This window comes from Rhinolophus hipposideros, assembly GCF_964194185.1.
Source record: "Rhinolophus hipposideros genome assembly, chromosome: 2".
Taxonomy (NCBI): domain Eukaryota; kingdom Metazoa; phylum Chordata; class Mammalia; order Chiroptera; family Rhinolophidae; genus Rhinolophus; species Rhinolophus hipposideros.
In genome coordinates this window covers 100224740-100252722 of record NC_138048.1, presented here as the reverse complement: position 1 = coordinate 100252722, position 27983 = coordinate 100224740, and the positions used below count along the sequence as shown (strand labels likewise).

At 46.4% G+C, this 27983-nt stretch overlaps 1 protein-coding gene across 2 annotated transcripts in view; it reads left to right on the top strand.

Moving 5' to 3' along the window:
• Positions 1-27983, top strand: part of URB1 (URB1 ribosome biogenesis homolog) — a 66891-nt gene that overhangs the window by 7541 nt on the left and 31367 nt on the right. The window contains exons 5-20 of one of the 2 annotated variants that reach the window (XM_081027591.1): positions 2210-2306; positions 4281-4366; positions 5876-6001; positions 7032-7156; positions 10296-10491; positions 12060-12197; positions 14739-14912; positions 16057-16186; positions 16832-16948; positions 18933-19045; positions 21399-21518; positions 22980-23096; positions 23555-23693; positions 24457-24627; positions 25583-25776; positions 27180-27392. In XM_081027591.1, coding sequence (XP_080883717.1) covers positions 2210-2306; positions 4281-4366; positions 5876-6001; positions 7032-7156; positions 10296-10491; positions 12060-12197; positions 14739-14912; positions 16057-16186; positions 16832-16948; positions 18933-19045; positions 21399-21518; positions 22980-23096; positions 23555-23693; positions 24457-24627; positions 25583-25776; positions 27180-27392 — 2256 coding nt within the window. Of the gene's footprint in view, positions 1-2209; positions 2307-4280; positions 4367-5875; positions 6002-7031; positions 7157-10295; positions 10492-12059; positions 12198-14738; positions 14913-16056; positions 16187-16831; positions 16949-18932; positions 19046-21398; positions 21519-22979; positions 23097-23554; positions 23694-24456; positions 24628-25582; positions 25777-27170; positions 27393-27983 lie in introns of both variants that reach the window. The other variant, XM_081027590.1, reaches the window with a different exon arrangement.

The window sequence follows — 27983 nt, the reverse complement described above, 5'->3', positions numbered from 1 at the left end:
GTGGGGCCCCAGGGGACTGTCTGGTCAGGTGGCAGCGGGATGCATGGTGGCCGCTGCTGGGAGTGGGGCAGATGCTGTGTCTGGAGGTTTTGTTTCCCCACAGTGTTAGGAGTCTGAAACTGGGTTGTCGGGGGTATATAGGACAGATACCAGGAGGTGAGAACTGAATTCCATTTTAGTTCAAAATTCCTTGTTGGAGGGCCTCTGCAGAGGATCTAGTCCCCCTCTGCTATGTCCAAGCAGGAGAAAAAGGTCTGGAATGTCAGATAACTGGGACCAGCACTCAGGGCCCCGACTCCTGATATTTCAGTGGGACATAAAAACCCCAACTAGTGGAACTTTTCCAACTCGCTGAGAAAGGATCAAACTGAATTTAATTTGGCCAGGCAAGTTTTAGCATTTTATCAGCATTCTTTTGAATCACAAGGCGTGCATAGACCAGGGTACAAGGTCACTGAGCTTGAATGAGGTGATGTACTTCTTTGAGCCATGAGGCATCTGGAGACTTGGTCGCAGTGGTTACTCAGCTTCCTGAGGACAGGGACAATATTGGAGGCATTTTCGCATTGTCTCTCAGCCTGAGGTTGTGGCACCTTGAATGTAATTGGTGTTTTGCAAACACTGAATTGGTGAGTAAAGGCACTGGGGCATCACAGACACTCTAAGGAAATGCAACTTCTTTTCAAGACTTTAGTTGTCATTGTACCAAACTCCATATTGTGACTCTTCATGTTCGTCCCCAGAACGGAGAGGAGAGCTTAGAGCCTTTAGTGTATTTGGACTAAACCAGCATTAGTCTAACCAATTTTGCCGAAATGCTGTGTGACGTGGGTGGAGAAAGACTCCATAAACAGAACTAATGTGCGAGGCCTCCATCCAGATTTTACAGAGCACGGGTCAGATGAAACATGTACCCAGCGAAACGAGACAGAATTAATTATACTCAAATAGAGGCGTAGGTGATGCCAAGTATGGTCCTTGCACCTTGAGAAAAGTGAAACGAAAATGCTGTGGAGCCCTGAGAAGAAAAAACTCTCCTGTGGTCAGACATAAAGTCAAGCGCAAAGCCGTGTGTTTGTACAGTTATTTCTTATTATCCCAATGCCAGTACTTACTTAGTAGGTATGTGACGTTGAGTGAGTTTTTGAAAGCCTCTGTTTCCTCATCTATAAAATGGGTGTGGTAGGCACCTCTACCTTAGGTTGTTATAAGGAGTAAATGAGATGACAGATGTGTGGCATTTGACGTAATGTCTGGCACATGGTAAGTGCTCAGTAAACATTACTGGTACCACCACTAGTACTGCTGCCTTAAGTGGAGGGGAACTGTCTGGAAGGCTGAGACTCCTTTATCTTTTCAGAATTCAGGGCGATAATTCTCCGTGATACTAACTTTTTTCAAATTAAAATGCCTTTGGGATAACTGAAGTAGGGAGAAGTTTTCAGTTTTAGTAGTGGAGGATCTAAGCGTTTGTGCTAGTTCTGGTACAGCTGACGAGGTCCAGGTCCTGTGGGTGTAAAAGAGGGGTGATGAAACACGGGTTTGTCTTAAAGTTACTGGGAGGGAAAACTGACCAGAGGGCCCCAGTGACTTCCCCTGAGTGTTGGCTGCTGGTCCTGGGCCTTGGCTGACAGTCGTAGGACAGTACAGATTGCAATCCTGGGAAGGCCACGCTGGGTTTATAATATGACAGCATCTGTGCTTCCGTGTCTGGAGTAAATTTATAATATCTAGTAAAAACCAGACATCACCTCATTGGCATCTCATCAAAAGCAGCACCAGTCTTTACCTCTGGATTTTCAAAAACGTAGATATATTGTTTCATTGGCAAGTGAGAGTAGATGTTATCTAGACGACTGAGAATCTTCTGCTCTTATACCAAAGTGGTCCATAAACTAAAAATGCTTGTGAATTACAGTTGAGGAAGGGGACATAACTATATTTTACCTGTACTTTGTATTTAAAAAGAGCTTGAAAGAGATGGGAAAGTAGTAGCATAGAAGATTGAGCAGGAAGGGCATAGAAGAAACCCTTTGTTTCCATAAAGAGATGCCCATCAGTTTCTCGGTTTCAGACTTGAGCCCTCTGATGGCATCAGCGTCGAGTGCCTTTGTGCCATTGGGACACGAGGGGCATGCATTGTGCTGTGTTCCTGCTTCCTTGCGTGTGTGTGGACACACATGTGACACGTGGTCTCCTTTGTCCCCAGGGTGTGCCTGACGTCCGGCTGGCCTACATCCAGTTCGCCCTCTCCTTTCTGATTGCCGGTGATGATGGCACCGTGGTGCAGGTGCTGGAGGTGAAAGGTAGGCGTGCCGTCTTGAAACAAAGCCTGGCTGTGACTGGAAAAATCTACCACACAGAACAGTCTGCAGCCCTTGCCGCTGCCGAGTGCACTAGACGGAAGGGGTGTGGGTGGCGAAGCTTTGGTCAGTGTGGTTTGGATACCGTGGTCAGCACGAACAGAGGTATTCCTGTGACGCTATCTGGAATGCTGAGCGCTGTACCAACAAAGGATAAATGCAAACTTCAGAGACTCGTGCGAACAAAGGGCCTTTTATGGGTCCCGAGCATACACAGATTCATTGCCCTGGCTACCTGGCCTTCCTTAGTAATAGTGTTTAAAAAAATAAAGTTTAATTACTTTGGTGGCTTTGCCTAGTGTTACCAGAATATCAGTAATAGCGCTCCAAGGAATTCCAACTGGGTCACCTGTTGGCTGTCTCCCTCCAGCAGGGCTGGCATAATTTAATCTTTTATGGCCACTTGCATTTTATCAGGAGACTCAGTAAGGCGGTAAGTCACAGCCCTAGCCGTGCTTAGCACATGGCAGTTGTTCGGTGAGCTCTGCAGAGCCTGCAGATGAGGCGCGGTCCGTGTCCTGGCCGCCGCTCTGGAGCTGTAGGAGGAGGAACGTCAGCGTGTCCAGTGTGGTCCGGGCTCCAGCCCTTCTCCTACCTCGCCCAGGGTGGGAGACCTGCCTGCCTCCAGAACATGGCTGTCAGGGACCACTAAGAGCAGGGCGTGGGCGGTGGGCACCCTGCCTGGTGCAGTGGACAGTCCTGCTTGTTGCAGGTCCCATGTGGGGCGTCCTGCTGCCCCAGGGCTCGGAGTTTCTTCAGAATTCCCCGGTGTCGTCACAGCCATCGGCCTTTTATGAAAGGACATGCTTTGGGCTTCTTCATCTACACTGTTAGTGTGCAGAGATGCACCTCTACTAGTGTCGTGCAGGCCATCTGGACGTAGGACATTACGCAGGCACTTTTGAACTGTGTGATCCAGCCATCCCATGTCTGGTCATTTATCCTAAGGAAAGAATTAAGGATGTGACTAGAAGTTTGGTTAGGAGCCGTTTTTCCATATTAGCTGAAAATTAGCTAACTGTCCACCAGCAAGATATCGACCGAGCAAATTGAGGTCTGGTCATAGGTAGAATGCACCTGTTAAAAAAGAAGTCAGAATATACTTGTTGACATCAGACTTTTTAACAATATATGTGGGTATAAACTTAGTTATAAAACTGTTCTGTATGATCCTATTTTACTAAAAATTAAATATAACAGCATAGATACAGCAGAAAGTTAGCAGTTAACTGGTAACCTGGAAGTTAACCTCTGGGTAGTAGAGTTATGGTTGATTTTAAATTTCATTCTTTTGGTTTGTCTAGTATTTTCAAGCTTTGTTTTTAGAACAATGAATTTGCTTTTATACAAATTATGTGTGCCTGTTAAGCATGTGAAATTGTAATTGCTTTGATGCCGTGCCTGGCGTCACCAGTCTGTTAGTGATGATACAGAATCCAGCTGTGTGCGGTGGCTGATTACCTGGGGACCTAGAAGTGTGAAAAGAAAGCAAACAAACAGACCCCAAATTCTACCACCACCCAACAAAATGATGACCATCGTTTTAAATACATCTCGGAGCAAGTCTAAGCAAAGAGAAACTTTGGAAAGCTTTAATCATAACATACATTCTCTTTCAAACAGTCAGCATCAAATTAATTTTACTTTTAATGTGAGAAATGGAAACTAAAACAGAACTAAATAACTACGGAACTTCCTTAATTGTCCTGTCATCGTTTTAGCTGTAGATCTTAATTTCCTTTGTCACGAAAGTGGTCATTTCCACTGAACTTGTATAATTAAAAAAGACAAAACTTAAAAAAAAAAAAAGAAAGTAGATGGCATTGTTTGCTATACCATTTAAGAAGTAATGTTCTCTCATTTCCTCTCATGTTCAGAATTTTCTGGAATTTAATGCTTTGAAACTTTTACTTTCAGAATTTATTCCTTGCATTTTTGGCTCAGGCATAAAGGAAGATCGGATTTCTACCATCAATATTTTGTTATCCACACTGCAAACAAAGGTACGTGTTTGGTAATCAGCGTTTCTGTCATTCATTTTCCCCAGCATTTTACAGAACTCTGGAGCTTTAACATCTTAGGTTACATAGGTCGTTGTTACATAGGTTGAACGGAAAACTGTTTCTTCAGCAGAAACTTGGTGTTGACAAGCAATCCTGAAGCGGCCACCTAGGCTGAGGCAGGGCTGCCTCCTCTCACAGCAGGAGAAAAGCTGCTGGTCACCTTTTCATAGGAAGCCATGGGAGTCATTGTGAGCTATAAATGACACCTGTTCTTCATTTACACACCTAACGAAATGTTTTGTGTCATCTTGCACATTCTGTCTTTTACAAGCATATAATAGAAATTTTAAAACTTGCTGAAAGGATCACTGTCTTTAATACCTAAGCACCTTACAAAAACTCTGTGACCCTTCCAATATAAAAAGTTGTCAAAAGGCCATGAGCTGACAATCCACACACAAACAGCTAATTAGCATAGTATATACTTAAAACACTGATTCTCAACTGGGGGATGCTTTTGCTCCCCATCGCACATTTGGCAATGTCTGGAGACATATTTGATCGTCAGAACTGGGGAAATGCAACTAGCATCTGGTGGGTGGAGACCAGGAATGCTGTTCCACATCCTACAATGCGCAGGACAGTCATTGGTCCCAAAGGTCAGTAGTGCTGAGGTTGAGAAACCCTGGTTTAAAGTAATGAATTAATGAGATGCAGGTTTTTGTTGTTGTTGTTTTGCTTTTTTTTTGCCTACCAAATTAGCACTGACTTTAAAATAATGATATATAGTGCTAGGAAAGATGCTTTGAATCAAGTACTTTCCTGGAAGAAGTGTTACAACACCCTGGAAGACCAGGCCTGACAGTATGTGTCAAAAGTCTTAAAAAACATGTTTGTAGATTTGGGAGTGGGGTGGGGGTGGGGCTAGCCTCAGAACCGCTTCAGAAACTCATGTGAGGTACCTAAACCTCCAGAGATTCAAGGGATAGGTTTGGGTGGAGCTGAGAACTTGTGCCACAATTCCAAGTCCATAGAGAGGGATACAGTGAAGGCTTTGTACAAGGATACTGGTCGCAGCCAGAGTGTGTACACACCTGGGGAATGGTAAAATTAAGTTACAGTCACTTAGAGGGTAGGACGATATTCAGCCCTCCCAATGACGTTCTAAAGGAAGTTTTAATAATATAGGAAAAGTTCTTGCTACATAAGTAAAAGCAGGCACTATATACATATAAAATATAATCTCAAAGATGTAAACTCCCCCATCCCATACATACACGTGTATATTGTGTGGGTTGGGGAAGGCTGAAAGGAAATACACCAAGACGTTAACTGTAGATATCCTAGGATGGTGGGAATGTTGGTGGATTTTGTTTTTCTTTTCATATTTTTTCCCTTTTTTTGGCCAAATATTTTGTCCTACACCTACATTATTTTTGTAATGATGAAAAATAGTAAACACTATTTTAAAAGTTGAATTCCTTGAAATTCATGTTTTATTGTTTTCAGATAGTTCACAATAAAAATATCACAAAAACCCAGAAGGTGCGTTTCTTCACTGGGCAGTTACTGAACCATATAGCATCTCTCTACAGCTGGAATGGGATTGTTGATGTGAACCTGGAAAATACTGAGGTACAGTCGTGTTTGGGTTTCATGTGGCTTCACTGTTAGTGTGTGATCCTCACAGCTCGGAGACTGAAGACTAAACGTAACATCTGCCTTTAAAAAGTCCCTCCATTTGATCTGTTTCTTTTGGCTTGTGGTAATATTAATTTTCCACTTAGATTCAATATGGTTTTACAATTTTATTCTTAGAATAAGATTTTTTTTCCTAGCCTCTGAGGTATCATGATATTAAACTTTTTTTTTTTTTTTTTTAATGAGAAAACGGTTCCCTTTATCTGAGTGACATCTTAATTTTCCCTGCAATGCTTGCCCAGTGGGATTACAGGGTTGATCCAGGCTCTCTTCCTCCTCTTATTTACCTCTTCTTTTCCTCTCTTCCATTGTTTTTAAATCTAGCTTTTGGAATTCCAAGGCTTGTTCTCTTAATTCAGGGTCCTAAGCATCTAAGGAACCCTAATTTCCTCACCTACTGACATGTATAATTTATTTTGTAGCAGTTACTAAAATGCTAAATTAGAACAGTGGCTCCATTGACCCAAGGCCAACATACCTTTTAATTCTCCTCATTTTGAAATTCCTCAGGGTGTTTCTGAACATGGACTTGGCCAGAGTAGTGAAGGATCAGACTTCCTGTTAACTTTATGATAATTACTTCTCAAGAGCCCACTATTTCGCTTCCTTTTATCTTCGTGACTTGCTTATGTCCTCTTGTTTTGAACATGTTTTGTACACTCTATTACCAGGAAGCCTCAGGGCCTTAATAAAAACACTCCCAAATGTGGAATTTTATTGGAAAAGGCAAGAGAAAATAAGTCATTCTTAAGCTTGTTTAAAAATACAGATTTAAACTTGCTCCTCTTATGAATATTTTTAAATTTTGATTGGTGTTTCTGTTTTTTTGAAATGATACCTGGTGTTTACTTGAAAATGTTTTCTAAGTTATCATTAGGCCTGTGATATTTTCACTTTTATTCTATAGCTATTACTAAAGTTTATGAACTTGGAATTTTCATTGAATTTTTTAAAACCCTCTTAGGCTTCTGCTGAAGACACAGGGAAAACCATGGTGAGGGAGCTGGTTCATCACTTCCTGATGGATCTTTGCTGTTCGCTCAAGCATGGGATTAATTTTTATGATGCGTCTTTGGGTACCTTCGGCAGGTAAAGTGTAACACCCTTGTGAATCCCAGGTGTGTGTTTCTCAGAAGTCACCACATCTATCCATGACTGTCCAGTGGAAATCTGTTAAGTGATGGAATTGTAGTGGGTTAGAACCAGAAACGTAGCATTTGGAGACCCAGAGAACTTGTAGTCATTATGTGCCCTTGGGGAGAAGGTGTCAGGGTAACCATTGACTAAGTCGTGGAGATGTTACATCTCTCACCCAAGGCGGTGCTGTGTGTGTCTATTCGGTTTGCTGACTCTGAGAATAGGTCTTACATCTGCTTTCCCACAGAGGACAGGCCCTGAGAGGGGCCTCACAACAGTTCTGAAGTGGTGCCATTGTTATTCCAGTTTGCAGAGGAGGGAAATGGGCACAGAGAGGTCAGGTCACTCCCCCGTTAGTGGCAGAGCTCAGATTTGATCCCAGGAAAACTGGTTCCAGGGTCACCCTCATCACAGCTGGAAGGTCCCCCTCTCCACAGTGACTGCTGCTCACCAGTTAGGATTTCACAATTTTGTTTATACATTTTGTTTCATATTTCACAATTATAATATTTCATATATAGTCCAAAGCTAACAGCTTAGATTGTATTCGATTAGACTTTGTAGTTGTATTATTATAATATCCATGTTATTTTTTAATAACCAAATGGCCTACTGTTAGATATGCTGTTCACCAACTTGCTTTTTTCCATGCGACAGTAAATATATTGGACATGTTTTCTGGTCATTGTGAAAGACTCTTACTTTTTACCCCCTTGGCATTTTATTATAAGGGTATAGATGGTTTAATTTAGTTTTAACCAGTCAGGAAATAGCTGATTCCTTCAGAAAGATATGACACGGTGGGAATTTTTCTCCCTGCTTGTGACTTTGGATTTGTTTTGATTCTGAGATTATTGTGATTTAACTTGCCACATCTTTTTCTCGTCAGTTAGAATAAGCTTGTTTTCCTACTAAAATGTAATAGCAGACTTTTATCGTCTAATATAATGTAATACTATGCTTAAATCACACACATTTTTCCCCCTTAAGTAGGTCCATAAAACAGATGATCATTAAATGAGCATGTTGAACCAACTTAGGGGTGTGGGTCTGTTTAAATAAGCTGTGATTTACATCAATTTTCGAAGCCGTGGGCAAAAGACAAATGTTTGTGCTTGTGGAGGGAAGGGAATTTTGTTTGTGGGGACATTAAGGAAAAGCTTAGAGGAAGTGGAAACACATGGTTCCCCAATCATCGTAAGTCTCACTCCCTCATTCAGGTCATTCAGGTCTCCACGCCAATGTCACCAACTCAGGGAGGCTTTCCTTGGCATCCCTTTCTGAAATAGGCCTTTCCTGTCACCATCCTTCTGCCTGGCTCTTGCTTCTGACTGTGACTTGTCACTACCTTGCATGTTTATTACTTGATAGGGGAGAATCAGAACAGAGGCTGTTCTGCAGTTCCCAGCACGTAGTAGGTGTTTGATGAAAGCAAGGTGTTATGGGGTAGGCAAGGATTGGCGAACTTTTCCTCTAAAGCGCCAAATGGTAAGTATTCGAGGCTTGGCTGGCCATACGGTCTCTACTGTGACCACTCAGTTTTGCCATTGTAGTACTGAAGGAGCTGTGGCCATAAACCAGTGCGTGTAATTCTGTTTGTTCCAATAAAGCTTTATTTACAGAGACAGACAGTGGGCTACAGTGTGCCGACCCCTGGTGTGAAGGTTAAGGGAACAGATTCTGGGTGAGCTCTGAGAGCTTGAGCAGCTTACTGTTCCTCTCTGACTCTAGCACCTCATCTGTAAAATGGAAATAAAATTAATACCCGTCTCAGAGAGTGGTAGGGAGTGGTAACTGTTTAGGGCAGTGTGTGGCAAGTATTGCATGCACACTACATAATAGAAATGCTATTCATTTTATTACATTGTGGATTGAACTAGCACTTGTGTGTGTATGTGTCTGCAAATTGTTAGCACTCTTTGTAGATTTAATGTTCTATTCATTTGACAGCATAAACTGTTTTGCTTATGAAAATTTCATATTAAGAATTTTAAGCTTTTAAAAGGATAGCTCTCTGATCAAAAGTATATTTTCTAATTTAATTTTTTGAAGATTTTTAATACATGGGAAGCTGTCATATAGCTTCTTAGTTTCAGTCAGTTTATAAGGGAACACGAAACAGTGAGGGTCCTAGAAACCAGCAGCATGGATGCCAATGAGGCAAATTCTCAGGGCTTTCTGCTTTTTAGACTTCACATGTCCAGCAGATATGAAAAGGCCTCTTTTCTTAGAAGGCCTCTCGGGTAAAACCCAGAGGCCTGCGGTTTGGGGTATGCAGATCCTGGGCTGGTTGTTTCCTTTCTGCAAGTTTTAATGTCCATAGGTTTTCCTGGCTTCTTTTTATCATTTTCTTGAAAACTGCCCACATTTAGGAAAAGTTTTGAATATTTTCATACAGATTTTTTTCCACTATATTAGCTTCTTTCAGCTGGCAAGTGAAGGCATAGGAATTTGAAATAAGCTAGAAACAGAGGAAGTAAAAGATCTGTGAAAAGACTTTTAGAAATAATTTATGGCACTATGGACTGTGTGGCAATTCTTGAGCATTTCATATAAAAAACCCTTCATCCTTTCAAACGAGAGATGGAGTCTCTGTATTTTTGATATGTATGTGCACATACATATTTATTCACATACACACCTTTTCATGTGTGTTGGAAGAAAGAGGTCAGTAAAGTTTCAAAATGAAATTTGGGGAGTGGGTCCCTCCCTGCTGATTTGGGCCTTTCTTTACACTGCCGTGACTTCTAGGCCCACTCGCTGGTAGGTGGCCAGTGGATAGGGAGAATGCGTCTCTTCTTTACAAGTCAAGTGGAACTCAGAGGAAAGGTGGGGGTGGAGAACCAAAGAAGAGACTTGTTCAGCCAGTCAGAAGTAGAAGAGTGAGATTGAAGCCCTTGGATGGAGAACTGGAACCCCACAGGCCAGAAAAACACCCTGTTTCATGCCACCGGGGAAGTCTACCCAAAATGAAATTTGCCGGTCATCTGTGTTTCCAACTGTGTTTACCGAGAGTGATTCTGTTGTTACCCTGAGCTCTCAGTGTGTTGTGACAATTTCCCGCTGACCCTTCTCTCTGCTTCTCTGACAGAGGAGGAAACCTGACACTCCTGCACTTCCTGTTGGGTTTGAAAACTGCAGCGGACGACGAGCTGGTGTCGGAACTTGTGGTGAACATCCTCAAAGTGTGCCCGGACTTACTGAACAAATATTTCAAGGAAGTGACGTTTTCCTTTGTCCCAAGAGCGAAGTCCACTTGGTCAAATAATATCAAACTTCTAAAGAAGGTGAAAGCCCTGGGCATTTCAGAGTCTGTTAGATAGGGTGGGGGCAGGCAGGGCAGAGAGGGACCTCTGACAAACGACAGTGTGAAGAACTTCTTCCAGCCGTTCTTGTTCTTCAGGGGACCTTTGAGATCATGTAAATTAGGTGTTTTTATCCACTGGGACATTCTGCTGCTCACTGAGCTGAACTTGGAGGTTCATGCCTTTTGCATCTGTTGAGCCAATGTCATCTTCTTCACCCAGCTGTTGCATAGAGTGAGATCTTAACAAGTGTCAGCAGGTAGGCCGGAATTAGGGAAATGTCTGACTTGTAGGATGGTTTTTAAAGATTGCTGTTTCAAGTACTTAGAACAACTTGAAATAAACTGTGGCATCGTGGTGTCTTGGTTGGAGTGGATGTGTATTAATTTCCTTCTCATCATAGATGTTAATATCCCCTCATCTACCAGTGGAAGTACTAGTACAAAGCCTTTGGCAGTCCTTCCTGGCTCGGTTAATCCCTCCCTCTCTCTCTCTCTCTCTCTCCCTCCCCTCCCCCCGTCTCTCTCTCTCTGTCTCTCTCTGTCTCTGTCTGTCTGTCTGTCTGTCTCTCTCTCTCTCTCTCTCTCTCTCTCTCTCTCTCTCTCTCTTCCTCCCCCCGTCTCTCTCTCTCTGTCTCTCTCTGTCTCTGTCTGTCTGTCTGTCTGTCTGTCTCTCTCTCTCTCTCTCTCTCTCTCTCTCTCTCTCTCTCTCTCTCTCCCCCCGTCTCTCTCTCTCTGTCTCTCTCTGTCTCTGTCTGTCTGTCTGTCTCTCTCTCTCTCTCTCTGTCGTTTATGGCCTGCCTACTGCTGAAATACCTGGGATTGTTTTCTTGCACATCAAGTTGAGCATGGGTTTATCTGTAAAACAACCTTCCATTCTTGTATCCTCTACTTTTCCCTGAGTGCCTACACGTGCAGTCCCCACGTGTGTGTTGGGTTGAGAAGGAGGCACTTTGGCCTGATTTTGATTTTGGTGCAGGGAGCCTTGTGGCCAGCCCCCCCGGCCACTGCTGTGGTTCTCCCGGGGAAGGGGAGGGGGCAAGTACACGGCGTTCGCCAGCCTGGGTGTGAGTCCTTGCTTCTCTGCTCACTAGCTGTGTGTCCCTAGGGAAATTACTTAACCTCACTGAAGCCTAATTTTGCTTCTGTAAACTTTTTAAATTTAATATAAAATATCCCTACCCCATAGGGTTGTCATGAAGCACTGAAAAGGTCACATGACAGGTGCCTGTCAAGCACATTATGATGAGTAACATGGCTGTTCTTGCATTGACTTATTTGTCATCAGCAGTTTTAAGAGGCTCCCAGACCGCAGGCCGAGCTCTGCTTAAGGTCACTTCCCTGGTAACAGCCAGTCTCGTGACCTGACTTGTCTCTTAACAAGTGGGTTTGGGGGTTAGTCTTCTGGACCCTGTTCCTTGTGGCAAGCCTGCGACTTTTATCATGATGGTTGTTTCTTTGGAATGCAGCACTGTTGGGGGCCTACAGTTAGCCTCAGGTTTGAAACGCAGTCTCCGGCACCAGCTCATTGTCTTTTTCTCCTCCTCACAGATCTATGAGGCCCAGCCGGACATTTCCCGGGCGTTTCAAACCAGAGAGTTTATCCCTTTGCCTCGGCTTCTGGCAATGGTGATGGTAACCACCGTGCCTCCGGTGTGCAATAAGATCATGTTCACCCAGGCACTAAACGTAAGTGGTCATCCTGCTTCTAGAACTTTCTCCTACTCACCCTGCTGGCAGTGCTGGGGAGCATTCTGAGTGTTGGCCTGGACTGGGTTGTGGTTTGTCAATGGTTCTTCAGGGTGTTCCCTGTGTCCTGGTGAAGGGACGCTGGCGCCCAAGGCACATTCCTGTCAGGGGGTGGGGTGACTGCACCCCCAGCACTGAGCTCAGAGCTCTGCATCCCTCCATGCTCTCTAGGCCTGCCTGAAGATGGGGGCATGTTGGAATCAGAGGAAGAGAAGTGTGTTCAGCCACAGCCTAGTGTCATGCGTGGAAGTCTCCTTAGTTTGGAATTTTGGGACAGGGTAGGACTGAAATTTGCCTCGCAACTCTTCCGTTAATGGTTTAAGTGACTAGTGTTAAGTTTTCTGGGAAACGTACTTTGAAGACCAACTGTTTCGGGCATTCTTGGAGGGTATGTTCATGGAAAAAAATTAATCCTTCAATTTCATATCATTATTTATTATAAAAGGTCCCCAAGTTCCATCAGAAGCCACATTCCAAGGGACTTATCATGGCCTTAGGTGATTGGCTGTGAGTGGCTGGCACACGTGGGTCCAAGCTCTGCTAGTCCCTCCTAAATCCAGGTTGCCTCAAGACCTACCTGGGTTGGCCAGGTATTCAGAGGGGTGCAGGGCCTGGGGTTTCTTTCGGGGGTGTGGAGTCCCCATCTTTCTGGGCAGGTGGGGTTGTTGTGTAAACACAGCAGGCCCAGGGTCTGCCGTGGTGGTTTGCAGAGGCCTGAGAGTGGTAGCCTGGTGGTGATGGGGCAGTTACTGTAAAGTGGCAGAGACGCCTTAGATGGCACAGTGGGATTAAGCAGTTTTTGATACCCATCCAGGCTTTGTGCTCAGAGTGGGTAGTGGGGTGAGGCGTAGAGAGAAGGGGGCCTATGTGGGACGAGGCAGAAAGGTCTTTTGTTCTGGTTGCCAAATCATAAGAACCAAAATTAGGACCCAGCTAGCTTGCCCATTGATTTTGTGGAAGACACAAAATCTTTTAACTCAAAGGGCTTGCAAGAAAGTAGAACTGAAAGGAATGTTAGCTGCTGTCTCTATGGGAAGAACAGTTTCATCTGGCCAGCTGCATTTATGCTCCCCTTCAATCTGACTCCAGGCAGCCTGGGTCTCTCTCTTATGGTGTTGCTTTAGGAGAGGGGGTTCCATCCCCTAGACAGAGTGGCTACAGGACGAGGTAGAGGCCACGGCTTTCTCTCCTGCCAGCTCTGCCGTCCTGTGCAGAGCCACAGCTGGCAAGGGGCGGCTACAGCTCTGCCTGCTCAGCGGACCCTTCCTGAGCTGTGACGCACCACCAGTGAGTCCTGTGAGTCAGATGGACCTGGGCCGTGGGGTCACGAGGCTGTGGGGTTTGGGTTTGTTTTTGTTATTTTACATTTTTCTTTTATTCTTCACATGTTATCTGAAAATTTTTAATAGCATACATTTTAGAATCAGAAAGAAAAGAGTTAGCTTATTTTAGAACAGGAAATGAGGTGTCTGGAGGTGGAGTCTGGGGCTGTTGGTTGAACTTTGTGCTCCAGGCCGTCAGGTTTACATGTGAACACTTGTTTGGGCCCTGCCTCAGACGTGATTGTGGGACGGAAGTCATTATTGGTTTCGGATGTTTCATGTAGTGCTGCTGTAGTGTACAGCATACATATAAAATGAAACCCCGCCACCTGGAATGTTGGAATGAGGTGTCCTAGTTATTAAATTAAAAGTCCATCAGAAAAACTTTCCATTTCTATCTGAGTGTAAATCTATAAATCTCAGCAGCAGCTGGTATTTCCAGACTTGGCTGTTCTCAGGAATCAGCTGGGACCAGTCGAGTTGGCCTGGGCTGGGGCCTGAGGTTGTGTGTATCTCCTGAGCACCCAGGAGATCGCCTCGCTGCTGCTGGCCCAGACGTGACTAGCCAGGATCTCGTCTTGCCCTCTTTTTGGCAATAGCACAGGTTCTGGAACCTTCTTCAATCCCTGCAGTGAGTGAGAATTGTGAAGACTCTCCTGCTGTCATTCGGAATACAAGTAGCAAATGTGGGTGTTGGAGGCTTGGGATCAGGGGCTGTTTACCGAGCCTAGGGGTGGTTTTTCCTACTAAACTACCGACGCCTTTTCTTGTCATTGCTCCACCTGGTGTGAAACGCTTTTTTAGGGGCTGGTTGGCATCTGGTGAGAGCTTGGCTATTGTTGGTACAGATAATCCATATGAGCTGAGTGGTTTTCAGAGAAGACTTAACCAAAACAGACAATGGAAAAAAATAAGTAACTCTCCAACCCTTTCTTTAGTAACCGCCTTCACGGCAACTGCTGAAGTCAGATCTGTGGAGGTCAAGAGGGCAGGGTCGCTGGGCCACCTCCTCTCATGGCGTACAGGCCAGCCGTCTCACACAGCTTCCCTGTGGGTGACCTGAGAAGGGGCGAAAGCCATCCAAGTCTGGGGCTCGGGAGAGCAGTGTCCACCAGTGCAGCCTAAAGACATTTGTGGATTTGATTCTTTTTCTTCCCAGTTGGACAGCAAATCAGTGAAACACACAGCTTTGTCCCTTGTTTCCTTCATTTTGAAGAGAGCATTAAAAACTCTTGACTACTGCCTGAATAAAGAGGTGTGGCAAGCATCCGGCATGTACACGGCCGCGATGATGGAAGACTTTATGCAGCTCTTCAGAGAAGCCCTGAGTAAGGTAGGCACGGAAGCCAGGCTTGGCGTTTCTAGAGAAGTTTCCAGGGCTTTCCTTAACAGGTGTCCCAGGTAAGCACAGCAGGTAGTAAAGGCGGTCTTGGGAGCACAGACGGTGGGTGTGAAGTGAAGTGGTTGGGGTGCTCCTGGGGCCTAAGTGTCACCAGGAGCTATTGTGTTCTTTCCCCGCCCCCAACCACTGCACACGCATGCTGGACTGGTTCCACAGTCAGGCACCGGGTAGCTGGGAAGCCCCTCTTATTCCCTCCTCCCCCTGGCTTTTTCTGGTAATTCAGGAAGGCCAGTCATCTGCAGACTGGCCAGCTGCCCTGGAAGAGCCACAGTCTTACTGGGCAGGTCCCCCTAGACGGTCATAAGGACGTCTTTCTTTGTTCCCAGGGCCTTGCTCAGGTGAATGAGTCTTAAGGGGTTTGTTTTAATTGTCAGCACTTGTTTTTTTCACCAAATTTTTGTTGTGTACAGTTCTGGGAATCACACCTCAGAACAGAGCTCACAGAGGATGTGGGCCTGTTCTCACCCTGCACCCCTCTTTCCACACACATACACACACACAGACACACACACACACAGACACACACATACACACACACACACAGACACACACATACACACACACACAGACACACACACATACACACACAGACACACACACACAGACACACACACAGACACACACACATACACACACAGACACACACACATACACACACAGACACACACACACAGACACACACACACATACACACACACATAGACACACACACAGACACACACACACATACACACAGACACACACACAGACACACACAGACACACATACACACACACAGAGACACACACATATACACACACACATACACACACACATACACACACACATACACACACAGACACACACACACAGACACACACAGACACACACACACACATACACACAGACACACACACAGACACACACACACAGACACACACACATACACACACAGACACACAGACACACACACACACACACACACACATATGCTCACACCTCCCCTCTGTTGAGCTTTTCTTAGTAGGTTCCGTTCATTTGTTTCTCTTCCTCGTTTAATGTGTCTCGTTTTTTGTTTCTTTGTTTTCCCTTTTAGATTTTACCAGACCTGAACACCATCGTGTGGGTCTGGCAGTCACTTAGAAAACAAGAGACAAAACAAGATAACGAAAAAGGAAAGAAAAGGAGCAACAGGAGTCCTGTGGCCTGCGCGGCTGCCCAGTGCGGTGAGGGCTCCGTGGGGTTGTCTGCTGTGTGTAGACAGAGCTGACACAGAAGCGTGAATCCTCTGTCCTTTGCTTGGAGAGAAGACTGAGAATGGAATCTCAGAGTGAATTCTGATGTGAATTAGCAATGTGCCCGAGTCTTACGCATACGCTGTTTCTATAAAGACTTGAGTGACGGGTGCCATGTGCTCAGGCCCGTTGTGGGATGGCCCTTTTATGCTGTGCATAGGGAGGCAGGCAGGCTCCAAGGTCCCCCCGGGAAGGAGATACACTGACTCAGACGTTGTTATTAGCCAGACAGGGGGCTTTGTATCTTATATCTGCATCCTACTAATCCTACGGTGGCCCTGCAAGGGTAGGCATTATTGTGTCCCCATTATTCGGAGGACACGGGAGCCCAGAGAGACAGAGTAGCTTTAACCTGTCTGAGGTCACAGCAGTGAAACGGGGGTTTAAACCCAGGCAGTTTGAATAGTCCTGACTTTTTCACCACGTTCACTCCCTAACTTTAGTTCTGTAGGGGTCTGTCTGCTCAGCGGGCAGTTGACAGCACTGGGTCACGGGCAGCTTGACTGCTTACCGATTGGTGGTGAAGGACAAAGAACACGTGTGTTTCCTAATTCAAGCTGCTTTATTTGGGTTCAGATGATGCAGAAACCGTTCTTCTGAAAGCCGTCCTGCTGCAGGTCATATGCCTCTACCAGAAGGTGGTCCCGCACGTGGTCACGCAGTACAACTTTGACTTCAGCAAGCTCCTGAAAGGTGCGTCTCAGGGGACATGGGCACCCTTCTGCTGTGTCTGCCAGCGGGGATAGAGGAAGTGGATAAACCAGAGCAGAGCCCACACAGCGAGGACCAGGAAGGGTGGTGGGCTGTTTGGCCCGCGTGCATGAGCCACCAGCCTGCTGCTTTTCAGTAGGACCAATATTTTTGAAATAGCCACTCTTCCCTACGTAAATATCAGGTGAACACTGAGCAGCAGCGAGAGAGGAGAAGGGAGAAGCCAGCCAGTTTGTGTTGCCTGCCACAAACTGTCCACAAATCAGATCATGTGATAATTTATAAAGCCTCTTTTCAGAGGGGTGCAGAAACAAGAACCCCTTAGAAGGATGTCTTGTTCATACAGAGGCACTTTTGACGTAGTTACTCATATTTTACCCAGTGAGTCAGGTTCAAATCACATCTTGTACCTATAACATGATGCCTGTCCAGCCATGTTTTGTTTTGGGTTTTTTTAAAATTTATCATTGGCAACAAATACTGCCTGTCATTCTTTTTCTTTCTTTCTTTCTTTCTTTCTTTCCTTTCTTTCTTTCCTTTCTTTCCTTTCTTTCCTTTCTTTCCTTTCTTTCTTTTCTTTCCTTTCTTTCCTTTCTTTCCTTTCTTTCCTTTCTTTCCTTTCTTTCCTTTCTTTCCTTTCTTTCCTTTCTTTCCTTTCTTTCCTTTCTTTCCTTTCTTTCCTTTCTTTCCTTTCTTTCCTTTCTTTCCTTTCTTTCCTTTCTTTCCTTTCTTTCCTTTCTTTCCTTTCTTTCCTTTCTTTCCTTTCTTTCCTTTCTTTCCTTTCTTTCCTTTCTTTCCTTTCTTTCCTTTCTTTCCTTTCTTTCCTTTCTTTCCTTTCTTTCCTTTCTTTCCTTTCTTTCCTTTCTTTCCTTTCTTTCCTTTCTTTCCTTCCTTCCTTCCTTCCTTCCTTCCTTCCTTCCTTCCTTCCTTTCTTTCTTTCTTTCTTTCTTTCTTTCTTTCTTTCATTTTTATTGGGGAACATGGGGAACAGTGTGTTTCTCCAGGGCCATCAGCTCCAAGTCGTTGTCCTTCAATCTAGTTGTGGAGGGCGCAGGTCAGCTCCAAGTCCTGTCGCCGTTTTCATCCGGCAACTTTGTTGTTGAGAGCTCGCACTCTAACTAACCGAGCCATCCAGCCACCCCTCCAAAAGCTCAATGGCAGCTCATTGTCTTCAGTCTAGTGGAGGGCGCAGCTCACTGGCCCATGTGAGAATTGAACCGGCAACCCTGTTGTTCAGAGCTCGGGTTCTAACCAACTGAGCTATCCGGCCGCCCCCGGCCGTGTTTTCTTGATGGGAAAGTTTGTCTAATAAAATTGACTTTAATTTGGCCTACAGAAGAAGACCTGCAGAAATATCATTCCTGGGATTTATATAAACAAGTGAAGTAGTTCTATTCAAAGCTGTAATTAACTTTAATTGACATGAAAGGTTCTTTTTGCTGTGAGAAAAGGAAATATACTAGAATGTGGCCATTTAGTATTTAGTAACTATGTCCTTCCCAATCGAAGAGAAACCCAGAAATCAGGTCAGAGGGTAAGGACTTGGGTGGCCACAGTCTGCTCACAAAACGCTTGCAATCTGGGGAGCAAGGCCGGTGCCCCACGTGGGGGGTGTGACATGAATCGGAGACTGCAGCTGGAGGGCAGCATGGGGTACAGGGAGGGCATCAAGCTATAGGAAGAGGTCAGTGTGGGCTGAGTGGCAGGGCAAGCGTCTTTGGGCAAGTGGCATCCAGGATTCTTGTTAACAGATTTAGATAGACCTCAGAGGGGGAGGGGTGTCAGGTGAGGTGTCAGGGCAGAGCGGTGGGCCTGTCTGAGGGTGACCACAGGACTGGGAGGAGGAATCCTGCAGTCTTCTTTTCAGACAAGGAGTTCCTCGTCTGGTCCTTTGGGCCGGGGCAGCAGTGGCTGGGCGCCTACCTCTCCATGACTTCTTGCCTGTTTTCCTCTTTTCCGCCCGCAGGCATCATCTCAGAGCAGGGCCTTCGAGAGGAGGTACCTCCCATCCTGCAGCACCACATTCTGAAGGTGGCCCTGGAACTTCCGGCCAGCAAGTTTTTGTGGTTAAAGGCACAGGTAGGAAACTGAGCCACTCCGCCCCCCTCTCCCTCCGCCCCAGCTGCCTTCCATCCTTAGCGATCCTGCAGGCTTGCTAGCTTTTTGGCCTGGGAATTTCTAACTGAAACAACAGGACCCTGACGGGGTTGGGGGCACAAAGGAAGATGTTAACGGTTCTCCTTTTAAAGACACATCTAGAGCAGAGGTGAGGTCCGGATTTGTGAGCCAGGGGGCTTGTAACTCTCTTTGCTTTTGCAAAATAAGACACTTCATGTGTCCTTACTGAAAATATATTGTTGCTGGGTACTGGGAGTTTTTGTATTTTTTATCTTGACTATTTTACATTTTTCTTGTCATTTTAAAACCTTTGAGAAAATAAAATAAAACATATTCCTTCTCCTTTGTCCTCATCCTAGAACTTAAGACAGAAATAGAAATTAATACCAAGCTAGAGGCTGGTGGAAGAAAGCAGTCGAGATTTCTGGCATTTTTCTGTCTTTAATAATGTCTTCTAGGACTTTCTGGAGAACATAATGTTGAATCATAAAGGGAACTTAGCATTCAACATCTATGACCGGTGTATTTAAACACGAAGTGCTGTATCACTTTTGTCCAAAGGGGGAAACATGACCAGGCAAAATTTAGCATCGTCTGAGTGTGTTTCTCAGTAGCTCAGATGACTTTTTTAGTGACTGAGATCTTATGGAACCTATAGCATGGAAATGTACGTGGCATCTTCACGTGTGACATTTCCGGAAAGGCGTGAGAATGCTGCGGCACTGGAATTTTGTATTTCCTCCCGAGTCCTCTCCCTTAGGCTCACCAGCATCCTAGCTGAGGAGCATTCTTACGGAGAACTTACTGTGTCAGCTCATTTACCACCACTTCAAGACAAGGCAGCTGAAGCACAGAGTGGTTAGGAAACTTCTGCAGGGTCCCAGCCAGAAGTGGAGGCCCCGGGATTGGACCCAGAGCCCAGCTCCCAACCTTTATACCCCACTGAGATCGCTGCCACGGCCCCATAACGATGACAAGACGGGCGTTAGTTTTTTAGCCCAGTTGAGCAGGGCTAATGCAATCTTGATGATTTAGTTAGAAAGTAAACAGAAGCCTCTTACTTTGAAAGATCTGGTATTAAAATGTTCATTTATATCCTGTATCCCTGCTGGGCTTCAGGAACATTGGCACTTCCCATGTTCAGGGTCAACCTCCTGGCCACAGCTTGAGGGTCACTCCAGTGAGACAGATTCGGTGGAGTTTGGGCCAGGAAGCTGGAGCTCTGTGCACTTCTCTGAGATGTGTTCAAAGCCCAAAATCTTTTGCAAGAGGCTAAATTATGTATAAGGAATCGATTTTGTCAGCACCAGCATTCTGCTGAAGTGTAGCGAGCACAGCTTATCACCGTGTCAGACCGCTCTGAGTCGCATCCTTCTCCACCACCCACCAGGTGGTGCCAGGTCTGCACCAGGGCGCCCTGGACTTGATTCCCTGCTTGACCACTAAACAGCCAGGCACCTCCTTGTGCCTCAGTGTCCACATGTGTACGATGGGAATAACAGTGATGGCCACCTCAGGACTGTTGGGAGGATAAAGTGAGGCAGTGTATGTAAAAAAGCAAGAATGGCACTGGCAGCCCAGCCCGGTGGCTCAGGCGATTGGAGCTCCATGCTCCTAATGCCGAAGATTGCGGTTTGATTCCCACATGGGCCTGTGCCAGATGGCTCAGTTTGTTGGAGTGCGGGCTCTCAACCACAAGGTTGCTGGTTCGACTCCCGCAAGGGATGGTGGGCTGCGCCCCCTGCAACTCAGATTGAACACGGCACCTTGAGCTGAGCTGCCACTGAGCTCTCAGATGGCTCAGTTGGTTGGAGCACTTCCTCTCAACCACAAGGTTGCTGGTTCGACTCCTGCAAGGGATGGTGGGCTGTGCCCCCTGCAACTAGCAACGGCAACTGGACCTGGAGCTAAGCTGTGCCCTCCACAACTAAGACTGAAAGGACAACAACTTGACTTGGAAAAAGTCCTAGAAGTACACACTGTTCCCCAATAAAGTCCTGTTCCTCTTCCCCAAATGAAAAAAAAGGAAAAAAAAAGAATGGCACTGGCACATGACGAAGGCCACCAGGAAGAGGGCCACCTTGTTGCTCCCCTGCTGCTGCTCTTTATAATCACTACAACTGGGGGTTTTGGGGTTTGGAGTGAGTTACTTAACTTCTGAGGTTCTTTGTATACAAAACCCCAGCAGTCATGACAAGGTGTAGTTAAAATGAGATAAGAGGCCTGGAAGCATACTGGGCACACAGTACCTGTTTGCTCAGCAAATAGTGGTCTGTTATGTTTATGTCGTTCTGTGCTGTTGTTCAAACTCCAGGAAGGCCCAGAGGCAGAAATTATTGGAGGAGAACGATCCGTGTTTTACTTACTGATGAAAATGTTTGTGGCCAGTAGCCATTTACAACTCAAGTCATCAACCAAACTTCTGATCATAAAGGTGAGCATTTTCTACCAGTTCCTAATTCTGAGAAGCATTTTACAGAGTCCTTCTTATAAGTATGTGCTTAGTCAATAGTTGTTGAATTAAGGAAGTCTTAGGACTATTGTAATTTAAAAATAGAAGGTTTTATGGCAGTTTTAATTTATTTTGTCTTAAACTTGGCTGCATTCCTGAGAGGCAGCATGGTGGAGTGGGGAAAACATCCACTTTGAAGTCTGTTCCTAGATTTGAGTCCTGGTTCTACCACTTGCTGGGTGGCATTGGAGAAATTACTTAACCTCTCTGAACTTCGCTTTCCCATAGTTAGTGGGAATAATAAAGCTGTAGGTTGCAGAGGAGATTGATTACATGTGATAAAGTAGTAGGTTATGCCTCACATGTTCTGGGCTCAATAAATATTAGATTTCTGGCACTCCAGGGAACTGTTTAATAGGTGATGCCTCTCTCCCTCATCTTCAGCCTTTTGACCTCACCCATCACCCACAGGGCAGGTGTTGTCAATATCAGTGGAAAGAAATGAAGAGTTTGACTCGTTGCTTCTCTTCTTTCTTATACTTTATAGTCATTTTCCAGGGCTACATCAGGTCTTGGAGCAGTAGGAAATCCGGATTCTCCTTTCTGCTGTGCAGCAAACATCTTGGGGGGTGCTGCAGAAGTTACATTTGTCGTCTTTTGAGTGCAAAGATTGTACCTTTCTTTGAAGAGCTGATAATCTTGCTGCCCTTCAGCCTCACCTGAGCTATTTGAAGGGTGGGAACATCTAGGTCTTGACCTCTGTACATAGCCATTTCCTTGCAGATTGTGCAGGGTGAACTTGACCCAGCCAGGTGTCATGATCACGAAGTGCAGACATGAGCTTGGCACAGTCGGGCGTGCGGTTAGTGCACCCCGCTGCTGGGCTCGTGCTGCGGGGCTGCTGAGACCCCGGGTCTCTGCCACCAGGCCATGGGGGTGTCACCCCCACAGGCCCAAGTCCTGCCTCATAACAGCCCCATTCTCTCAGAAATGGTGGGTGCTCCTGGCCCCGGGTCTGAGTCTTGAGGGGCCACACTGACAGGTTCATTATCTTAGAGGATCTCAGACAGGCTGGTTGAGTCCCTGTGAGGGGTCAAGTCCTACATGTTTACCTGGAACTTTGTGAAAATCCAGGTACAAAAATCAGACCCCTAAGTAGCAGCTGGACTTTTCCCTTTTTATTATTAAGGAGTTGAAGGAAAGGAGTAAACAGCAGCAGGACAAGGGATTATGTTCTCTGCCCGAGCACAGAATGCTCTTTTCCTTATTTCCCTCAACAATGGAAGTGTTGTTTGGAAAGAAAAGCTTTTAGGGTAAAACTAGATGCAACTTTCACCCTTTGTGCTCCTTGGGTCTCTGTGTCGTGCTGGAGCAGTCAAACCACGGCGACTCCCTCAGAAAGGCTCCAGCCTGACTTTTTCACTGATGTCTCCTTCCTGACAGATCCTGCGGGACACGGGGGTGTTTGAGTACACGTGGAAGGAGCTGGAGCTGTGGCTGGAGCACTTAGATAACACCGTGGAAGAGAAAAAAGAGACTGTGATTCAGTTTTTGGAACGTGTAAGCACATATTTTCTGTGTAAAGGAGCGTGTTCAGGATCATTCTGAGTGATCCTCAGCATAATTCAGGCATTTTGATACACCAGTGCCAAAAGGCCTCACTTCCTGGCTTGCTTCCTAATTCTTGCTGACGTGTCAGAATCTTTTAGTTTTGGAATCTGTAAAATGGGAACATATTACCATGTGCTGTTTAATTTCCTTTTAGGAATTTTTTTTTGCATGAGCAAACAATGGTATACTAAAAATGATGTTAAAAGCAATGATATATATACTAAAAGGAGATTTTTTAAAAAATTTTACAACCAAAAGTTTTTAAAAATCGCAGAAAAATTATTGTTCTTAGTAAGGCCCGTTAACATTTTAGCTTTTCTTTTTATTTTTCCATTGATATTTTGGGACATTTTTTCATTTCATTTGTGACCATCTCACCATTTATCACTTGGCTCTTTAATGCCCAGGTTTTATTGACATTGGTGGCAAATCCCTATTCGTACACAGACAAAGCATCTGACTTTGTCCAAGAAGCCAGCACACTGCAGGCCAATGTGACAAAGCAGGACGCTGATGACATCAGCATCCCCGTCTCCCACATCGACGGTAGGTGCCACGCCCTCCTGCACTCCTCGGGTTCTGAAGATCGAGCTGCAGTGGCATATTAGAGAAAGAAAACAAGATTTGCATTAAAGGTCGTGCAGAGTGTAGACGTCCCATTTCTTTGTGTCACAGGTTAGCCTACTGTGGAAATGAAAGTTGCTGTATTTGTTCATGTAATGGGAGCTATGTACAGAGCTTACCTGCTGGGTTATTTTTATTTGTGCAGTGTTTACTGTATGCCAGGTGCTGATCTAAGCTCTTTATAAGCCTTAAGTGTATAACCTCGTTAAGAGCCCTAAGCAGGGGTATTATTCTCGTATTATATATTGATAAGGCAGCTGAGGCACAGAAAGGTTAAGTAACCTGGTCAACCTCACTCAGGCAGCGTAGCAAAGTCAGGGCTTGAATCCAGACACTCTGGCCCTGCTCTCTGCTTTAACCCTTCCACTTGTTGGCTTCTCAGAGTTTGGCTTGTTCGCCTGAATGTCCAGGTGAAAGGTCCTGGGCTTTCTGTGTCATCTGAGGAAACTTCATCCTAGTATCACCTAAGCTGGATATCCTGGCAAAGATCTTAAGATATTACAGGCAGTGTCCTCATCTATGTAGAACCAAACTTCGTATTCAGCATTTTTCCCTGAGAGAAGTTTAGCATTTATTTTTTCTCCTTTTGCACATATTCTCTCTCTCTTCCCTCCCTGTGGACTTCTTTGCAGTAGAGCCCTTGGCTGGCTCTTGCCTCCGTTTGATCCCTGCCTCTCTGTCTCAGACGTTCTCGACATGGTAGACGTCCTGGTGGAAGGCAGCGAAGGCTTGGATGAGGAAATTGGCGCCTTACTGAACGAAGACATGGCCGTGCTCACATTCCCATTCAGTGCCGTGGTCCCCGCAGCCCTAGAAGCCAGGAATAAGCTGCTCCTCGGGACAGAAAATGCAGCAGGTACCCTGTGTAGTCAGGATATTGTGGGTGTCTGGGGTAGGAGGTGGGATTGCAGGGCCCCTGGAAATGGTTGCTGAAAACCAGAGCAGCAAGCGTTCAGACCCTCCACAGTGAGCTTTCCCAGTGGCAGAGCTAAGCGTGCGGATAGGAATTGCAAGGCTGGGAAATCAGTCATTTGAAGGATGAATCTGAAATGTGTTTGCATGGCCTCATGGACACCTGCTATAACACTGATCTTGTCAGTATTTATTCTTGATATCTTGATGCTAACGTATGAGTTTTTCATATTTGCTCAGTACCCAGGCAATTTAGACCCAAGGAAGCACTCACAGATCACAGTGGTGTAGTTAGTATGGCTCAGGCTTTGCTGCAGTAATAAATAAGCACTCCCCCAACAGGTCAGTAGTTTAATGAGGAAAGGTCTCTTTCTTGACCTCGTCATAGTTCAGTACAGGTCACGTTGTTCTCCTGGGCGGCTGTGCCCCGGCAGCCAGCACAGGGATCTAGGCTGCTCCTGTCATGTAGCAGTGCCATCTCCACCTGGGCTTCCCCAGGTCGCTGTGGAAGTGCTAGAGTCAAGCAGGGGTGTTTGGCTGGGCCTGGAGGAGGGTAAACCAGTCATGTGTCCCGACGTAACTGCAAGGGGGGCTTGTGTGTCAAGGAAGAGGAAGTGGATTGGTGAGCACTGAGCAACTCCTGCTCCCAGGTGGCTTTGCCTCACCTCTTCTCTACCTGGGCCTCAGGACCTGAAGTACGACTGTTTAATAAAATGGAGCCTTGTGAGGACTCTGGTGGTGGTATCTGCCTTCCAGAATGGTTATGTGACCCCTCGTGCAGTCAGCATGAATTTTCCTGGTCTTGAATAGACCAGGTGAGAGACAGTTGGTGTTATTGATGGATCCCAGAAGGCTGGTCCCAGCAAGCCTCTCCCGGCATGCATCTCATTCCTTTGCAGGAGAAAGCGTGGTGACGTACCTGACAGCAGTGCTGACGGACCTCCTGCACACCCAGAGAGACCCTCTGGCTCTGTGTCTTCTGCTCCAGGCCTATGACAAGTCGGAGCCTCCAGTCCTACCTTGCTCTCATCAGCTGTCCCGGTTCAACAGATACTACAGCCTGTGGCTCCCGGAGCCAGCCCGAGGGGCCTCGGTGAGTGGCGGCTGCAGCGGCAATGCCTGCTCCTGCAGAAACCAGGCCTTTCCCTAGGAAACCCTGGTAGTGTCTTCCTGCCAAGGCCACAGCTGTGTCGCTTTACAGGGTGCAGTTTGTAGGGTGAAATTTCCTAACCCAGTGTCCCCTGCATAAGAGAGGAAGCTGAGGGGTGTCATGGCTGCCCGGCTTAAGGGGATGAGACAGAGGTCGTGGTAGTACCGCGGAACTGAATTTCCTTCCGGCTGCTGTACAGTCGCTAATTACATTCCAGCTTTGGGGCAGGAGGTTGCTTTTTCTTTTTTCCTCACTAAGTGACCTGTGCTCACTTGGCATGCCCCTGAACTTCTCATGCTCAGCAGTCAGACCTGGCCCCACAGCCCCCAGCAGGCTCCATTCTGCTGAAACTGGGAAAGTACAGGGAGGAAGGGAGGGAGGAAAATGGATTTTCTTTTTGTGGGGAAACATTCTTAGCATGGAGTGCTGAGTTCTGGCTCCAATGCATAGCCCATGCTCTTCACAAGTGTCGCCCCCTGTCTCCACATGATAGGCCAGGCTTAGGAATTGGTTATAGCCGTACAGCAGCTCTCGGGGGCTCTGGACAGTGCAGACCGCACTCGTGGGTCTCGAAGTGTAAGTGTCTGCTCTGTTGAGTAGGTGGGAGCAGTGGTCCTCGCCCTTGCAGGTGCATTGGAATTCCCGGGAGGCTCCTCCCCCAGCAAGTCTGCTTGAGCACGGCTGAGTGGGCCCCGGGAATTTGCATACTAGCAAGTGCCCGGGCATGCGGCTGCTGGTCCACGGACCCCCCTGGAGACCTGCTGAGTTTCAGGACACATACTCGTATAGCCTAGTTTTATTGGCCTTAGGAAGTGGGGTATTTGGAGTTATAAAAATAGGAGGCACGAGGGGCAAATAAAGAAGGCATTTTGGGAATTACGTGAGAGGAAATGAACAACTCCAGAAACTGGTCTTTAAATTTGCCTTCTTATCCTCTCAACGAGCTATTCCAACCGAGGCTTCTGGGAGGGCCACTGAGTTGGCTCCCTTACGGGGCGTGATTTCCCAGTTTCCAGTGATGAATCACAGTGGTTCCTGGAGTGAAATCACCTCTGTCACATGCATCCTTTGTGGCAGTGTCTGTTCTAAGCCATGTAACTGCCCCTGAGTCAGGACCTTCGCATTAACACACTCTGGGAAAGTATGTGTGACTGATAATACCGGGACTTAAGTTACTTATAAGCCATGTGGTTACATATTTTTTAGTGTGAATACGTGATTACTGTGAAAGTCCCTTTGTTGTGAATGTCAGCCTGTACCTGTTCGCCAGGCCGTGCACCTCTTTCATCCCTTGCGCTTTGTCTTTCCTCTTCCCGGGCTGTTGCTGTCTCCCCAAGCGGCCTCAGATGCCGCCGGGCAGCCAGGCCCCTCAGGATACCTCCGCCTCCTGCTTTGGTGTCCTGCTGCAGACAGCTTACGAGAGTGAGGGCGCGCTCCTGGACGAGCGAGTCCAGGCGCAGCTGCGGGCGGCCCTGCCCCGCCTCCCGCTGCACCGGGTCCTGCGCTCCGTGAAACACGTGCTGCTGTACCTGGGGAGCACCGTGGAGAACTTCGGCCAGGTCAGCACTGCTCCCAGATCTGTAGCTCAGAGAACACGGCCTTCTCTGAGTCGGGTCCAGAGCCACTGACAGCACTGATAAGAGTCCTGGGGTCACGTTCCACTCCACACTTGGGAGAGCAGTGACCTGACACGTAGGGCCACAGGGCCAGCCTGCAACTCCAGGCCCAGGCGGCTGGTTGAGTGCTCTATGTGGCTGGTGGTCTTGTCTCTCTGGAGCACAGAGGCGGGTTAAGCACCCCTGTCTCCAGGCCTTAATTGTAAACCAAGCGAATCCCTCAGCAGCTGCAGACAGGGGGCTACGTGCAGTTGAACTTGTCACTGGGGCAGCTGTCAGTGTGTGTGTCCCACAACAGACACACCGCAGATGGCCAGGCATCCCCACTTTCATAAGTTTTAATTCAGTAGTTCATTGGTGAGATTTCTGTCCCTGATGTGGTTTATAGATTTTTAGATTAGGCTTTGAAGTGGGCCTTTCCCCCTCATTTTGGTCAAAACTTGTGTATTTCATCAGGATTTAGGAGGGCACATCCTACTGGGAAGTCACTGAAGTTATCTGCATTTTACAAGCAGTGGCCATTCCAGCCTCCCT